Here is a 17,966-nt window from a genome sequence, read left to right as displayed (position 1 = left end):
ATATCACAACACAACTTCATTGGAACATGGTGATACAAAATATATATATGATAGTGTCAGACAGTATAGAATAAGACAATAATAGGAAACCTTAAAGCTACTTAAGATGAAACAAAGGGGGGAAATTATATGATAAGTGGTTAATAGTGACCTCATCCTGCACTAGTAGGCGTGAAACACCTTGTTAATTAAATTAATTTTGACACTTCCTTCTTTTGTCATGACTCAAAATCCTGTTCCAACGTGAAATACAGTATATCATACTGAGGAAGCAAAGATTGCATTTCACAAAATATCTTTAAGTTGGAACACACTTAGATGTAAAGTATCTCAACAAACTTCATAATGCTAAAATCATAAATTATGTTACTGTATCCCACTGCTGCACCAATTAAATCTCATGTCCAATATTAATGGTGTGGCTGTGCTAAGCTTACCAAGCTTAGTAATGCCGATCTCTTGCAGATCCTCAAGGCTGATGTCAGAAATGAAGTCAATATTTTCATATCCATTCTGCACCAGAACCTGGTAGTACTGACTAAGACCCAGGTGAGACAGCCAGTCTGCCAGATTGGCCTAAAAACACACAAACACACAGAGATGAATAAAAAAAAGGCTTGTTCACTTAAGCTTGTGTGTGTGCAGCCACCAAAATTCAATACATCCCCTTTATTCTGGTTTGTATAGTACACGTGAGAGCCTTACAGGCTTGTGGTCTGGCAGCCAGTCTGTGGAGGGCAGCTTGCTGATCTCTGATGTTAACTTCTTCCGATGTCCAGGCTTCATGACCCCAATCCCTGTCAGGTCCTTCAAAGCAAAGCACACTTAGTCGCATCAGAAATTCACCACAACCACCGTAGATGTTTTTTTTTCCTTTTAAATGTAAACAATTTTATGCATACGTCTGACATTTCTACATAAGATGCATGTGATGTGCCTTCAGGAATATTCTGCTTTGGATAATCTCTGATGAGAGTCCCCTGCCCTTAGGGGATTTACGTCATACCACTGCGTCTGCTTCAGTACACACACACACACACACACACACACATATATATATATACATATACATATACACACAATGGCACTTGAAACACACTCAAGGACAAACAGAGTAGCGTTTACAGCGAGCACAGACTGGAGCACACAGCCATGTGTGAACACGGGTATGTAAATGAAGCAGACAGAGTATGAGAAGTGACTGGCTGAGGCTCAGGACTCACACCGGGGGGTCAGGTGACAGAGACAGGAGGGTCATGATGACATCATCCAGGTCAGTGGGGAGCTGATTTGAGAGCTGTGCTGGGCGGAGCCTTGACAAACAAGGGGCGGGGCGTGAGGGGGTCAGGGGTCATGACCTTACCTCAGGGGTCATGCGGCTAATGGTGTCTAGATCATATCCCGCGGTGAGGAAGTGGGTGGTGTAGAACTGCAGCTGAAACTCACCCAGCCACGCCACTACTGCCTGCTTCTAGAACACAGAACACAAAACACTACTGCCTGCTTCTAGAGCACAGAACACTACTGCCTGCTTCTAGAAGAGTGCACAGGCTTCTTCTACAGCACAGAACTGAGACCTGTTCTAGAACACAGCATAGCAGCCTGCTCTGAAACACAGAGAAGACTTTTCTAGAACATAGGAGAGAAGACAGTTCTAGAATTTAGGTGAGAAGACTGTTCTAGGAAGTAGGAGAGAAAACAGTTCTAGAACAACGGAGAGAAGACTGTTCTAGAAAATAGGAGAAAAGACAGTTCTAGAACAGGAGAGAAGAAAGTTCTAGAAAATAGGAGAATAGACTGTTCTAGAAAACAGGAGAGAAGACAGTTCTAGAATTTATGAGAAGAGGTTGTTCTAGAACACAGGAGAGAAAACTTCTAGAAAATAGGAGAAAAGACAGTTCTAGAACACAGGAGAGAAAACTGTTCTAGAATTCAGGTGAGAAAACTGTTCTAGAAAATAGGAGAGAAGACAGTTCTAGAACATGGGAGAGAAAACAGTTCTAGAACAGAGGAGAGAAGACAGTACTGCAAAGAGGACTGCTCTAGAAAACAGCACAGAAACCTCCTCTGAAACCCCATAATGTTAACTTGCCCTACAACAAAATCTAGAAAACTCTTTTAACAGCAAAGAATGGGAACTTATTAGCAAGCTGTATGTAATAGAACGCAAAACACACACCACTACAACCTGTCTTTAGCATACAAAACAGTAGATCCTGCAATGTTTCAACACCAGGACTAATTCAAAGAACGATACTGCTAGCTATGTAGGATGATGATGTCCCAATTTATAACCCCGCCTACAAAGCTCTGATTGGTTTATTGTTTCTCCAGTCGTGGAAAATATCTTTCAGTGTGCACACCAAGAAATATTTAAATACTGAACAAAGTGGGTGGTTATTCAGAGGCCTGGAACCAGATACCACCAAGGATAAGTGCAAATGAATGTTTCTGCAATTTGGGTGAACTGACCCTTTAAACAACCATTGATACACAGTACATGCTGAATGATGTAAATGACTTCAGAGTCGCCTGTATCCCGATGAATGAGATCAACCAATGACGACACACTAAAAATACTACTGCCAATGCTTCTATAACAGATCGTTGCTGTTTCCTGGCAACCAGAAAATGCTTGATTCTAGAACATGGTGCTTGCCTGCTTCTAGAACACACACGGACAGTTTAACCCTCACAGAACACACAGTGCTGGCAGGTTCTAGAACAGAGCAGTAACATGCAGGTGCCTGGCATCTCAGTGTGGTGCGAGGGCAAGGGGAGGGTGGAGGGACAGAAGGCAAGACAGCAACTGACTCCTCGATGTGTCTATCACTCTGCCTGTCTCCATGGTGACGCACTCAGTCACAGAGACTGCAGTGGCGTGGCCGTCCTCAAAGTGTCATCTTTTCAGGTGAGACACAACCACCCTAGCGGATACCTCGCTTTTACCCAGTGCACCCAACCCCTCGTAGATGTCCAAACCACAGCGATTGTTGAGAAGAAGCAACAGAAAGAGGAGCCCCCCAGAATGAACCAATCTGCCATCCAAAAACTCACTTTCCCATCATCCTCCTCTGCCTTGCGCTCAAATGACCGCTGTTCATGAACGGTGGAAGTGGAGGAGCCTTGGGGTGGAGGTTGAGCAGTGGGGAGAGTGAGAAAAAAAAAGAGAGAAAAAAGTTAAAATATGTTACCATAGTTCATTTCTTTTTACAGACCTTTTGATTTAATTTTTATGAATGCATTTTTAATCTAAAAAAAAGTTTAGTTTGATCCTAAGAGAATCTAGTCAGTGCTGTGATATGACATAGAGTTTTATTTGATGTAGATATGTTTTTCAAACTTATTATTTATAAATAGCCCTTCTTGGTAGTGTTTTAGTTTTCAGGCCCTGTAGTTTTATTGCTTATACAGCCCTTCATAATAATTTTGGTAACAGCTTTGATGCTTGGCAGACTTTGCGGTGATGTTTCAGCACAACACTTCCCACATATCACTTAATTCACTGGACATATGACAAATTTAATATGCTAATTTATCATCAAAGTGGGATGAGTTCAACAACTATGAAACCTTAGACAGAATATAAAGAGACGATACACTTTATATCTATATAAATTCATCAAAAATGTTTTTACACACATGGTATACAGTATGTATTACATTTTTCAGTGCCAGGAAAATACTCAACCGATAACAAGAGTGTGGCTGCTTATAGTTGTTAGCACCATTTAGCTTGTAATTCACTTGAAAGGATTGAAGCTTACAAGCTACATCTGGGCCTTGCTCCAATATAGTTGATAATATAGTTATTCAATAAAGGCTGTGGCTAATAAATGATAGGACAACTTGCCAGTCCAAAACGTAAAGAGTGCCCATTTCAACATCATCTGCTGATTTATTAGAGCAGAGTTTACATGTTTTTATGCTTCCTTTAAGGGGCGGCTGTGGCTCAGAGGTAGAGCCACAGCCACTAATCGGGAGATTGGCGATTTGATTCCTGGCCCCTCCGTTCTGCATGTCAAAGTGTCCTTAGGCAAGATACTGAACCCCAAATTACTCCTGAAGGCTGTGCCATCGGTGTGTGAGTGTGTGTGTGTGAATGAGCGTTAGAAAATCCTTCTAATGAGCAGGTTGGCACCTTGCATGGCAGCCTCTGCCATCAGTGTATGAATGTGTGTGTGAACTGGTGAATGTTGGCATGTACTGTAAAGCACTCTGAGTGCTCTGGAGACTAGAAAGGTGCTATATAAATGCAGTCTATTTACTTGTATGTATGTTACACTGAGGAGTTTTGATTTTTCTGTTTCCTTAGCTATGGTGGCTATCACTGTCCAGGTTAATTACACAAAGATTATTCCGCTTACTAGATGCAAACCATCATTGTTGCAGCTGAATCTTAAATCTCCTGAGAACCATAATTTTTTCATCCCAAGAAAGAGCGATCTGTCCGTGGATGTTTACAGCAACATTTTTGGACAGCCTTTATAAATAAGGCATAAGTTCAACTTCAGTTCTTCAGGGGTGGAAGAAAGAAATGCTTCTTGTGTCTGATATGAATAGAAAGTTGGTCTTTAAGGAGCCAGTTTGACTAAAAGTGAAATGAAGAAAAACATGATTCACAAAGGCAGCAATCCAAACAAGCCCTGATCTACTTCTTGTATGTGTGAACACTGCTTTGATCATCTTGAATTGTAGTATTTTATCACTTTACTTCTGACAGAGTGCCTTTTTTTGAATCACTGGCATTATTTGTAATAGGAAGTGAAGACAAACTTTACACTGTGCTGTCTGTTTAAATCTTGGTTGTGTTTGATCAATTAGTAGAACGTGGCAGCAAAACTGACTTTTAACTTCAATGAAATATGACACAAATTATCACTTCAACTAAAGCTGAAAATATTTGTGTGAGTTTGTGTGCTTACTCGTCGACTGCTCAACAGACTGCGACTGCTCCAAGAGGTGCTCCTTGGCTTTTACTGACTGGGACAGCACGGTGGCCAGGAGCTAAAACACACAAACACGCTCATACACACTCACAGAAAATGAAACGTTTACTCAAGCATAATCATTCAGATCCCAGAGGGGCCTGTGACTCAGTTCGGCAGACTAAGTGCTCATATAAAAGACCTGTGACTCTCCACCTCATGCATTTCCTGCAATTTACCAATACCGGTGCAGCTGAAACCCTGGAATAAATACTTCATAAAACAGACAATGCCCCCCCCCCAGCGTAATACATTACCACCATCAAATTTAACTAGTTGCTAAAGTTCCAGGTAGTAACTAAAAATAGACAAGTTACATCCGGTGATGAAATTAGATTTAGAATGCACTGAAGGTGTAAGAGAGCAGACCTGCACATCACAAGACTATAAAATGAAAGCAAACTAGACTGTGGGAGAAAAAATATGCACATACAATAAAATGCAAAGACAAACACCTGTATCTATAACCTCTCTATCTGGACTGTAGTGGGCAAGTTTGTGTTGTTGTGGAGGTGATATTAACCATCTAATACATTTAGTATTACATGGTTGGTTGATCTTTCTCCTAATCTAACTTAAAACTTTTTTAAAAGTATAACTTCATGGTGCAACAGTGGATGTGAGACCAGATGTGGCCTTAAAAGTATGTGTTTGTCATATTTTCAGTGGTTCCAATAAAACTGTAAAGATAAAAAAATAACTCCAGTGACATTTATGCTTATCAGACTGAAATGCCAGGTTTCAATTTCAGACTCAAAACATGCAAATAATAATAAATAAAACTATGTTGTTAGCATATTTTGTTACTCTACCAAAAATACTGTACATACACATAAGAAGAGTGTTGATGTTTGTATTTATAGGTTTTATAATGCTCTGTAATTGATAAAAGGGCGAATAAGGAGGGCATCATCTTCATGCACTTGGTCTATTGTAGAAAAAAAAGCGATGCTGCTCAGAAGAACAAACAGAAACAGCAGGAAACAGAATTGTGGTTTACTTGGTAACTAGTGTTGCTTCCTGAAAATGTTTTGCCGTTTCCAAGAAATGATGTGTATGTTGTTTTGTGATCTATCTGTCAAAACACACTATAAACACCTGCAAAAAAAACTTACACCCACATAAAGGAGTCTCTTACCTTGACCCCTTCCGCTTGTGCGTTCAGGCCTGGAGCGTTAAGGCCGTGCGTGTTGACACCTGGTGTAGGTGCTGGGTGCGGACTGGGTGCAGGTGTGGTCAGAACATGTGTGTTCCCGGAGCTCTGCAGGCTGCTTGATGACCGAGCACTGCCGATGCTGCCTACGCTGCCACTGCGGTCACCACCTTCAAACACAAACACGTATTCTAGGGTATTATATAGACCACATTACTCACAGTTTCACACGAAGTCAACCAAACACACACTGTTGAGTTTACCTGCCAGTGGTTTGCGTAGCACCCAGATATCCTCACTGGTGCTACTCTGCTGGCCCAAAGTAGGAGATCCTTGAGGACTCAACTCGGCAGTCCGCGAACCTGTCACACACACACACACACACACACACACACACACACACACACACACACACACACACACACACACACACACACTCTTGTTACCGCCACCATTTAATTTTATTTTTTGAGAAAGTTCCTTTAACTACAAAAGCAGCTATTAATCAACTGCTATATGAAGTGTAAAATATATTCATATATAAAATGTTTTTAACCTTTCTGTACTAATGAAGCAAACACTCAGGCTCACAAAGAAGCACTCACACACCTGCAAATTCATGAAATCTGAATTAATCATTGTGGTCACGCCACCTGTTAACTGTTAAAAGTTTTGAGGCTTGTAAAAGCCCCACACACTGTTAGGCAGGTTCTTTCTTACAAGCAAATATTGTGCAGATAAGCACTGTTCAAACCATATTTATTTACAATTTTTGTTGCGATTTCAAAAAGTCCAATGATACCAGATATTTCAGGCCAACTGACCGGAATATTTATATAAAATGAGGCATATGCCTTGAAAACTTTACATGATTTGTTAGTGAAACCATAAAACTGGTCATTTCAGTTCACATAAATTGTCAAACTTTTTTTTTTCACTCTAGCCCTTACTAGTTTCGGTTTTATTTGCAAAGGTTTTGAGATATGTCACTGACATTTCTGTATCATCATGTGTCATCATAACAAAAGCATTATTTTGTGGTTGCCACAGCACTGAGGATAACGGTACATTTGAAAAACTGAACATCTTTTTTTTCCAGATAATCAAGACAATCCACAGTAGAGCCTCAATTTTTGAGACCAATGCTGATATCTATATAGAAAAAATTTTAAAAATCCATGTTTTTTTTCCCCCAAAAATACTAGTAATTGATCTTTTAATTGATTTGTTTTGGTAAAAGCTGAGGAGCATCTCTTGGAGTAGTCACAGACTGTTGAGCAGTCAATGAGTAAGCAAATGAAATTTGTCACTTTCACCAGATGTTTCAGCAGCGGATATCTCTTCAACCTTGAGAAAAGAAGATCCCGCACTCTGCTCTTGCTCAGCATCACAATTTATGGATGAAGAGTAGAATGCGGGATCCTCTTTTCTCAAGATTGAAGTGATACTTTCCAACTCACCCGCATCTGAGATATCTGAATGTGCGATACCTCCTTTGAAAAAACTTATAAGTGGCAAATATCTCAAAACTTTCGCAAATAAAACCCAAAACATCTGCACAGGTAGATACTGTTCTGTGTAAAATGTGTTGTCTTGTAAATGGGTGAACTTATCCTTTATTAAAACAAGCAGATAGATAACAAACTTTATATGTGATGTTGTCAAACAGTGTGGAAAACTGTTTTTATCTACTAACAATGATGCTTATCTGTGATTTAAAGTGTACTACAGTATGTACCTGTCTGACTTTGCTGCTCCTGAGAAGTGGAGAGAGGAGGAGGAGGAGGAGGAGGAGGAGTGGACAGAGGAGGAGACGAGAGAGAAGGAGGAGAAATGGGAAGTGGAACATACCCAAAGGAGGAGAACCGAGGGAGGGACTGTGTGTTGGGGTGAGGGGATGGAGGGGGAGGCAGATGCAGGGGGAGGACTTTGGTGGGGGGGTATGAGTGTCCGTTGACCGAGGCGATGGGGCAGGGGTTGGGCCTGCGGAGCAGGAGGGTGTGGCACTGCTGAGAGGGGGAGTGACCTGGACTCGAGCCAGGAGGAGGGAGGTGCAAAACAACAACAACAACAACAACACAACAACAACAACAACTGATCAGTCAACTTGAAACAAAACAAATCTAATCATATCAGAAAATGTGTAAAAGAATAATTAATTGAAATCAAAATATGAGAAAAAGAATACATCCATATATCCACAGGGAATATATTTATTTAAATTAAAACGTAATACCACTACAGCAATAAAGCAAATTGAAATATGAACAAAAGCATCACAGTCAAGCAGAGCAGGGACCTTTATCACGAAGCAAGTTCAACTTAGTCTGGCTTCACTGAGCCTAACATCTGTGATCCTGGATAACTGGTATCACAAAGCTGATTTCCAACTTTGAGTTTTCTAATCCAGCTACAGGTGCTTTCACATTAGCAAAGTACAGTTTTTATTTACATGCCAATCATACATAACATCCTCAGGACCATGAGTGGAGTATTAAATATGACATGAGATGAAACACTGCAGGGAAATTTGGTTTGCTGCAGTAAAATGTGAAAATCAGCGAGGTAAAAATTTAAACCCCACGACTTTTAAAAATATGGTCAACATGCTCAATTGTGTCGAATGAGTATGGAGAATAAACGGATTATCCATAGTGACATTTGGTGCTTTTTTGTCTTTTGATGGACAAACTATTACTTTATGAATAAGTGATACAAAACATTTCCAAGTAAAGTTAAGGCTCTTCCTGTTGTCAGAGCAAAAAAGAAAAGTACTAATAGTCAAAAAAAGCCTGAAGAAAAGAAATGCCTGATAAGGTCTATTTGACTGACATGTAGCTAATTAACAGTGTGTGCAATTAATAATATGCATCTATAATTGCCATTCATCTGGCTGGGCGTGTGGGAAAATATATCAGTTTGTTAGGAGTCCAGTTTTAAACTCAGAGTGGACTAGACAAAATTAATCTTACTCTTTACTGACATTATGTGTTTAAGCAACAAAGAAGTGCTCCGACTCTGTTGTTTAGTTTTTTAACTTGCTGTCTACAGCAGAGGTGGGAATGTTTTGCATTGTGAAGGTTTACTTTATCAGCTTGTAATTACTTTGCTGGCATAAACTTCCTTCTGCAGCAGTCTGACAAACATCCGCTCACACAGCACCAGCATCAACTGATCATGTTATGGTTATATTACTCATGGTGACTAGTCAGAATGTGTTTGGCCATTCAAAACATGTGCTAATACAGGATGTTTTTATTAAAAACAAAGGCCCTGTTAACACCTGGCATTAACATCTGTCGGGTGATCCGATCACAAGTGGACAGCTCTAAATACAAGTTTAAACGCACCCAAGACGCATTGGGGACAGATTAAAATCCAATCACTCAGACCTCATTCGGAGGTGGTCTGGGCCGCATGTGGCCACATTCTTTTAGTAGTGTAAATGTAAATGCGTCCTGGGCCACATTGAAGGCCCGCTTACTCAACTGACGTCCTCTATTTTCCAGCAAATTAGACACAGGACCCTCTGTCCAAGGCTGTTCAACTTGTTTGATTACAGGATAAACAAATTATTTTGTTTTTCATGTGAATTAAAAACGTAATCCACCTGTCTAAAAAAATATTTCAGAAGCTAAACTTTGCTGGATAGTTTCTTCTGTCCTGTCAAATTGATAACTGCAGTTTTTAGTTTTGCTGCACTGCTAAACATAATGAACTCAAGATTTATCAGGAGGACGACTGCTTTACTCCAAACAGTTTCACTGTATGAACCTGGACTGTGTTTGTAAAAGCTGACCTATTGGATGTGTAGAAGAACACAGAACGTTAATTAACATTAGATCCTGACCCATCCTGTCGGCGTGTCGGAGATTTAAATAATCAATGAAGTTATGCTGCTGTATCTTATGCTTAAATGCACACGGTGTCTCTGAATGGAGAGATGAAGCTGCAGGGAGATCGCTGCATCTCTCTCTCTCTCTCTCTCTCTCTCTCTCTCTCCCAACGCGGAATATATATTTATATCCTGAATATTTAGCCTATCCTGTTATCTATCAAACAAGCTGAACACAGCTTTGGACGAATAAGGAACGAATTTCGTCTTGAAAAGGGAAATGATGTCCGTGTTTATTTGCATATAGAGCGGGGAAGTGAGATCTGATCACATGTGGTCACTCAGGACGCATGTGGAGATGCATGTTTATACCAGGTGTAAACAGACGTAAAGAGAACAAAGAGGACTATTCAGGTTTGATAAACTGCTACACTGCACAGACCAGTTTCCCATGATGTGGCCTATTAGTGTGTAGCTGGCTCATTATTCAAAATTATATTATTGGCAAAATATATATTACATGTTATATTAGGGTGAATAGTTTAAATCATGTTGATACTTGAGCTTATTGTAAGCTAGTTGAGGCTGAACAAACTTTTTAATCTGATATTTGTGGTGGATGTGTTCACATTCTGAATTTTCACAAATGTGCAGCAGGCTGTGAGAGTCAAGCAAGACTGAGACTTTAGACTTGTATGTACTGCACAGTCCCTCCAGGAGATTGTGAATTATAGTTGTTTCTGTGATATGTGGTATGCTTTTTATCAAAGGAAGTGATTACATAACTCTTCATTGGTAGTTTAAAAACAATCAAATTATTTTCCTTTGCTTCGCAATTTTACCACAATACTCAATATATCGCAAATTGTATCGCAATTTTCGAGAATAGCTGCTCCAAAGTCAAGCATTTTTGGCCACAATAATCACAAAAAAACTGTGAAATCCTGGAAGAAACTGAATTAGTCATCAACAACAACCGAAAGTTAGGTGACAAAACAGGAAATGGAACAGATCAAAAAATGGGTGAACCGCATGGGGTTAATTAGGTTACACTTTATTGTAAATGTACTTTTGTCCCTCTCAGGATCCTGAGAGAATTGTTGCTGTGATCTGACTGATCAGTAGTGTGGCTATTGACAGGTTTTGATCTGATCCTCTGAAGTTAACCCAGGATAAAAGTGAGACAGCTTTGTGATACAATGAAGTGAGTCAAATGCAAAGATCACTGGCTAACTCACTATTCTCGCTTGTGATACAGGCCCCAGGCTGGGTTTATTAACTAGGGAGGGTGACAGAAGGAGCAGAAATAGAGGCAGAGAGGGGGGAGGAGTGTTGACAGCCAGTAAGGGACAGTCTTGGGTGACTGGTAAATGATTGACAGGTTGGGAAAAACAGATGAGCTGCCTAAAGAGGCTGATGATGCTGCAGCTATCTACAACTAATGATCAGCTAGAGCTACACAACATCTGCTGAGCTCACACACATACAGCCACTCATACACCCTCCCACCCAAAACACACACACACACACACACACCGCTGTGATGTGGGTGGTCACCTGCCCTCTTGATGACTTCCACCATGTTGGAGGGGAAATACCCCACCCGGTCATTTCCAGTGCGGTTGTCGTGAATACAGCCTTTCCATCGGCCATCAGAGTGCTGCTCCAAAACCTGTTGACACACACACACACACACACACACACACACACTCACAGTTTACAAAATCCAATTAAGTAATAAGGTTATAACTTGTGTACACTTATAAAACATTAACTGGATTGGGTTGCACTAGCTATTCGTAAAACCATAACTAAGTGTGGGTGTAAAGTTCTTCCTAAGTTCTTAGGAACTATGTTAGCTAGTTTCAAACTAATGATTTACTAAATTGGGTTGCACCATTAAACGTTTTACTTAAGTAATGTGGAAACTGGGACTTTGTTTATTTGCATACATACATTAATATTCATACAGTTTAGAATGAGCAGGAAATATGTTTATGCTAACCTAACCAACTTAGCTAGCTAGTCATTGTAGTCTAGCTTACACTATTGGCATAATGTTTTGAAAAAGAAGGTGTATTGTTTTATTTAAAATCTTTTCCAGTTAGTGTTAACCAGTATTTTAATGAAGTGTCAGTTCAGATATGTTGACTATATTCCATGTTTACCTAATTTACTCTTCAATTTAAATTGGGGAAATATTATCAAGCTAACGTTAGTTTTGTCAGTTACTTCAGTTAGCTACTGTACATTTCACCTGGCAGTTACTGGGTGTAAATATTTAGAAACAACTAATCTCTACATAAGAACTAGTTTTTGTGGAGCAACCCATTTTAATTAGGTGATGTGTAAATTTCCACTTTAAACACTTTATACAAACTTTAACACGTTATAACTAAGCTAAAATTGAACATATGAAGAGCTGGTGTAACCTGCATCGCTGTATAAGTGAAAGTTATACAAATATAGGCTATATGTATAAAAAGTTGTTACCAATGCTAAAAACTTTGCTCATAAAGGATATAGTACACTGCGTTCTGCACTGACTGATGAATTTCAGTAGACAAGTTCAATAATTACTGAAGTTTTGGTGCCATTGTTTAATCTAAGTTAAGTACCGTGATAATGTCTCCAGCTTTGATGTTGAGGCTGGTAAGGTCGTAGTTGTTGCAGTAATCCTTCAGTGCTCGTACCTGCATCGCAGCCGAAGCATCTGCAAGACAGAAGTATAGTATGACCAGTAGAGTTGAGTAGAGTCAAACAGTGCAGGAAGGAGGTAGTCGAAAGTCTTAGTTTGGCATTGATATTAGCGTCAATAGTCAATATGCTCACAGCGATCACGATTTTTTTTTGCGAACAGTTGCTTATTTAAACATCCAGCAGATAGGGAGTAACATTATCATTCAATTGGAGTCATGTTTCTTTCTGCCTGGTGAAAGTAAGTGCAATATTCACTCTCTTTTAGCTCTGCTTTTGGTCTCCACCAACTCCTGAGGGAAATATCTGACTGTTAATTGCACTGATAGCATCCTCACCTTAAGTCATTGCAACTTGAATTTTTGAAGTTCTCCTTACATTGCTTTATTCAATGTTGCTTATTTTCTCTTGGTTGTACATGAATTTCCCTCAGGATAAATAAAGTATCTATCTACAATATCTTAAGCTGCTAAATGCTACACTACATTTATCAGCTAGTCTCAAACTGTGTTTGTCTGCCGTTAAGCACTGAGCAGGTAGTGTACAGTCGATTTTTAGAGCTTTTACGCTGAAAACAGCTGCTTGCTGCAGCCAAAAACAATGACGATGAGCAGTGAGCGTGAACCAAAGCAGTAAAGTTGTGAACAGCTTCATACAGCTGAGCTGCAGAGTCAAGTGATACTAGAAAGAGGAAATGTTTATTGTTTTGCAAATCTTAGCAGTTAAAGAAAAGTCATTTAGAAATAGCCCATTAATAATTCACTTCATAAAGCATGACACATGACTCTTCCCTACATGATGCTTCTAATAAGGCCTAATAAAAAAACATCTGTGTCAGTATTTGTGATTCTTTTATTACTTGGTATCAGATCAAAACTACATTTTGTGCTATTGTGTGTTGGCACTCATGTTCTCACCTCTCAGTAGTTGTTTGATCTCTCGGCTGGCCTGTGTGGTGGTGAACTGGTTAACGATGTCCAGAGCAGTTTGACTGAGAGTGTTCCTCACTCCTGCACTGATGCCACTCTGGATGGAGGTAGAGGAGAAAACATATTACTTTTGTCAACAGTAAACAACAACAAGGTTATACAGTATTACACACTGTGTTTCTGAGGAGCTTTGACCCTGTGTGTACAGGCCTTAAAAGTTTCTTTCTTTCTGGCATTTCATTCACTTTTTTGTCATGTTTTGGTCAACATCACCACACTAATAACATAGAGAGGCAAAATGCAGAAAAGTAATTAAGTCCTGTAAGCAAGGTTTCATTTTATCATCATTTTATCTGAAGGTGATAAAAGAGCTGAAACACAAAGCAAAGCTGTTTTGAATATCGCATGACATGTAGCATGCTAGCCAGTCTGCTACAGTTTTATCAGGGCTGCCAACTTTTGACTTCAGATTTGTTCCCATGGGGGGAAAATCCGTGAGGTCAGTGACTGAAATCCGTCAGCCTGCCCCACCACCCACACACACACACGCACGAAAAAGACAACACGTGCAAGCATGGGCGTATGGTTGTTTTAAAATGGAGGAGCAAACTTGGAGATACATAATTGGCTGGGAGGGTTTTTATGTAACAAGCTAACATATCCTACATCTCACTTCATCACACAGCTCAGTGGGGTGAATGACAAGTGCTGAGGTGTAAACTTGCCCAGCTGAGGAGAGGGAGGCAGCTTTAACAACAGTTGCTTATGTAAACACATTCAACTAACCGACAGACAGGCAGATAGACTTACATCCAGCAGCAGGCGTACTACCTCTGTTTTCCCACAGAGGGCAGCCTGATGTAGTGCTGTGCCAGACTCAGACTGTCTGTTGATATCTATTCCAGCCTGAATCAGCAACCTGCAAAATTGTGTGCATAAAATAATGATAATAATAACTTTTATTTGCAAAACACCTTTCAAAACATAATTTAAAAAGTGCTTTAAATAAAATCTGCATATACATAAAAGGAAGTTGACAAAAGTGATTTAAAAGCATTTCTAAAAAGACTAACTACAGAAAACTATGAGGACCTGCATTATATTTCCTTTAGCTTGTAACAGATGTTTAATCCTGGATTTGAGGTTAAATTACATCAGGCTATAGGGACTGAATGACAGGTAGATACAGTAGGAATGACGACAGACACACGCTGAAAGAGGCAGACTGAAAGGACAAGTTGTTCAGACCGTATGACATCAATGTGTCCGTTCTTGGCAGCGAGATGGAGAGGTGACACTCCATTGGGGTCGGACGGTTTCGGTTCCAGCATGGCTGCACACATGTTACTGCTGAGCAGGAGCTGGACCACCTAAAAACACAGACAAACACATACAGCATAACTTATACATACATGTAAATGCTAAATGGTAAATGGACTGCATTTATATAGCGCCTTTCTAGTCTTATCGACTACTCAAAGCGCTTTACAACACATGCCAACATTCACACACACATTCATATACTGATGGCAGAGGCTGCCATGCAAGGTGCCAACCTGCTCATCAGGAGTGATACAGCGCTTTCTGCACAAAGCGCCCCACAATGTTTCTATGGTCACCCATTCACACACACTCACACACCGGTGGCACAGCAATCAGGAGCAATTTGGGGTTCAGTATCTTGCCAATGGACACTTCGACATGTGGACTGGAGGAGCCGGGGATTAAGCAACAGACCTTTTGATGAGTGGACGACCTGCTCTACCTCCTGAGCCAAACACCTTCTGCAAAACTAAAATTACATTTTTGTGAATTAAAATCATTGCAGCAGAAACTGAATGCTCTCTCTACTGGCTCCCAAAATTTTGGCATATCTTGGATTCAAGATGTGTTCGCCGTTTTGAGATTTTCATTTAATCAAACTCCCCTTTTTTTAAACTATTTTGGTTTGCATTTTTTAAATGTATTTATATTCATTAATTACCTCTCTTTGTTGTACTTTCCATTGTATATTAGAGGCAGAGTCCTGGCATGGGAATCAAACAGCCTTCAAACGCACAAAGGATTCACAGGAAATGAGTCATGCATGTAATCCAGCACTATTGTTGACTATTATGTTACCGCTGTTGCAAACTGAATATTTCCTTCTGCTGGTAGTTGATATTAAAAGTGTTCAGTGTCTTCTTTTGTAGACATGTTATTTTCAGAATTTTTGGACAGCTGATCAGTTTTAAATATTAGAGGGAACAGTGCAACTGTGGTGTGGAAAACCACTCGTGAGTTTATTTGGTTTTGCTGTAAACAGATACACCAGTTGCTCATATGTTTGTATTTCTGACAAAGGAGTTGCTCAACGAGTGTTTGCTGTAGTATTACCCATGCTGTTACCATGGTGACCAAGGGTGTCATCATAAGGTGCCATTTAGATTGTTTCTATGATGCAGTCTTTTATATGATTTGTACTGTCTCATGTTGTCTGTCTGTAGCAGCACAAATTTTAACTTCATTTCCAGAATATTGGCAAAAGAAAATTCTACTTCATGCAAATATTTAGAGTTGGTTCAAGATAAAGAGCTGGAGGTGCTATTTTTCAAGTAGGAACCATTAAACCATTTCAGAGGAAACGGGTGCAACAAGATGACGAAATTAAGAGAGCGCCAGTCAAACCTCAAACAGTGAAAAATAACATAGAAAACATGAAGGAAATATGATATTTGTGCTTGTTTAATATATTAATTTGAGGAGTGTTATAGTTTCCTCATCTGTCCAGATCTGATGTTTTCATCTGCTGCTATTTTTCGTCTCTTCAGTTGAGCGGAAACGTGAGTGGACATTTAAGCCACATGCATCATGTACATCATGATTTAATCTCCAAATCTGTTTACATTGCTGCTTGTTGCATTTGGCTTTTATTGATATGCCAACTTTTCCACCTCAGCCAAGCATACTTTTTTTTTTTTTTTTTTTAACGATATTTCAATATTTTTTTGAAAATTGAGAATGTGAATAAAAACAGGTGTATGGAAACATACCTTGTAAACTCATTTATTGCTGCCTATCTTGGCTAGGAAGAGATTTTTAATAAAAATGAAGCTTTCAGGTTGAATAAAGGTTAAATTAGATTAAATAAAAAATGTGTTTATGTATGTAAGTGCATGAGTTTTTTTGGTTTTCAGTCAAATCTACTCACTCCAACACGTCCAAATTCACAGGCGAGGTCCAACGGCGTTTTCCCAGCTGAGTCTGAGATACACGGGTTGGACTGGTGTTGTAGCAGCATCTCCGACTGTAACACACAGAAACATCTTTTCTTGCATGTAAAAAACAAAATCATGCATGCATCATGAGGCACCGATACACACACCTCACAAAAACACACACAAGGCCAACATACACACTGAAACACACACAAACACACAGTTACCCCATCATAGTGTCCATGCTGAGCTGATAGGTGGAGAGGGATCTGTCCTTCATCTGACTGTCCATTGACTGACGAGCCAGCCTTCAGCAGCATTTTCATTGGTTCAGTCTTCCCCTGCCATGCAGCGTAATGCAGAGGACGCATCCCTACACACACACACACAAATACACAGCCAAAGATGACAGCATGATAAAACACAGACATCCAGGATCCCAGGAGCACATGTACACAGACACAGACAAATAAATGAGAGTATAGCCAGTGTTGGAAGAAGTATTCAGAACTTTTACTTTTCTAGTACAAAGAATAAATACTAAAATTTAAAAAAAAAACAATTCTGCAACAAGTAAATGTCAATGTATGCATTTAAAATCATACTTTGTTATCCCCACAATCGTAGTTATTATATGTTACTAGATTATTATTATTATTGATGCTATATAACTATTAATTGCAGAATTTGAGTAGTTAAATCTATAACAATGCATCATATTTCATAAACAAATCATTTCTTTTGACTGTAATCTGCAAGTAACTAGTAACTGTAGCTGTGATATAAATGCAGAGGAGTAAAAAGTGGAATATTTCCCTCTTAAATGTGGTGGAACAGAACTATATAGTAGCATTAACATTATTTTGAAATATTAAATAAAAGTACAAGTACCTCAAACTTATACTTACGTATACCACTTAAAAATGTACTTGGTTATATTCCACCACCACCAGTGTCCATTCAATATGCATAAACACCTCTGATTTTCATTTAATTTTAAAGTAGAATCACTAAACTTGATTATGAGACGTTTTTCTCAACAATAATTTACTCCACTGTGCTTATTTTGCTGTAGAAAACAATTAAACCCCAAATTCTGGAATTTTTTGCAGGCGTGTCATTCATATTTGACTCACTGCAGCAGCAGATGTAGACACAGACTCTATA

General features: G+C 39.4%; 1 protein-coding gene across 3 annotated transcripts in view; it reads right to left on the bottom strand.

Moving 5' to 3' along the window:
* Positions 1 to 17,966, bottom strand: part of LOC122979721 (caskin-1-like) — a 38,952-nt gene that overhangs the window by 6,915 nt on the left and 14,071 nt on the right. Inside the window, exons 4-17 of one of the 3 annotated variants that reach the window (XM_044347412.1) lie at positions 17,027 to 17,172; positions 16,793 to 16,888; positions 14,851 to 14,972; positions 14,413 to 14,521; positions 13,591 to 13,699; positions 12,595 to 12,689; positions 11,534 to 11,648; positions 6,405 to 6,503; positions 6,127 to 6,311; positions 4,926 to 5,007; positions 3,058 to 3,125; positions 1,364 to 1,471; positions 706 to 807; positions 438 to 576 (exon numbers count right to left, since the gene is read on the bottom strand). In XM_044347412.1, the coding sequence (XP_044203347.1) occupies positions 438 to 576; positions 706 to 807; positions 1,364 to 1,471; positions 3,058 to 3,125; positions 4,926 to 5,007; positions 6,127 to 6,311; positions 6,405 to 6,503; positions 11,534 to 11,648; positions 12,595 to 12,689; positions 13,591 to 13,699; positions 14,413 to 14,521; positions 14,851 to 14,972; positions 16,793 to 16,888; positions 17,027 to 17,172 (1,575 nt within the window). Of the gene's footprint in view, positions 1 to 437; positions 577 to 705; positions 808 to 1,363; positions 1,472 to 3,057; positions 3,126 to 4,925; positions 5,008 to 6,126; positions 6,312 to 6,404; positions 6,504 to 7,992; positions 8,168 to 11,512; positions 11,649 to 12,594; positions 12,690 to 13,590; positions 13,700 to 14,412; positions 14,522 to 14,850; positions 14,973 to 16,792; positions 16,889 to 17,026; positions 17,173 to 17,966 lie in introns of those variants that run through there. The other 2 variants (XM_044347413.1, XM_044347415.1) reach the window with 2 other exon arrangements.

Source organism: Thunnus albacares, chromosome 3 (assembly GCF_914725855.1).
Source record: "Thunnus albacares chromosome 3, fThuAlb1.1, whole genome shotgun sequence".
NCBI lineage: Eukaryota > Metazoa > Chordata > Actinopteri > Scombriformes > Scombridae > Thunnus > Thunnus albacares.
Note: the sequence above shows the minus strand (reverse complement) of the source record. Positions and strands in the feature narration are given on the sequence as shown.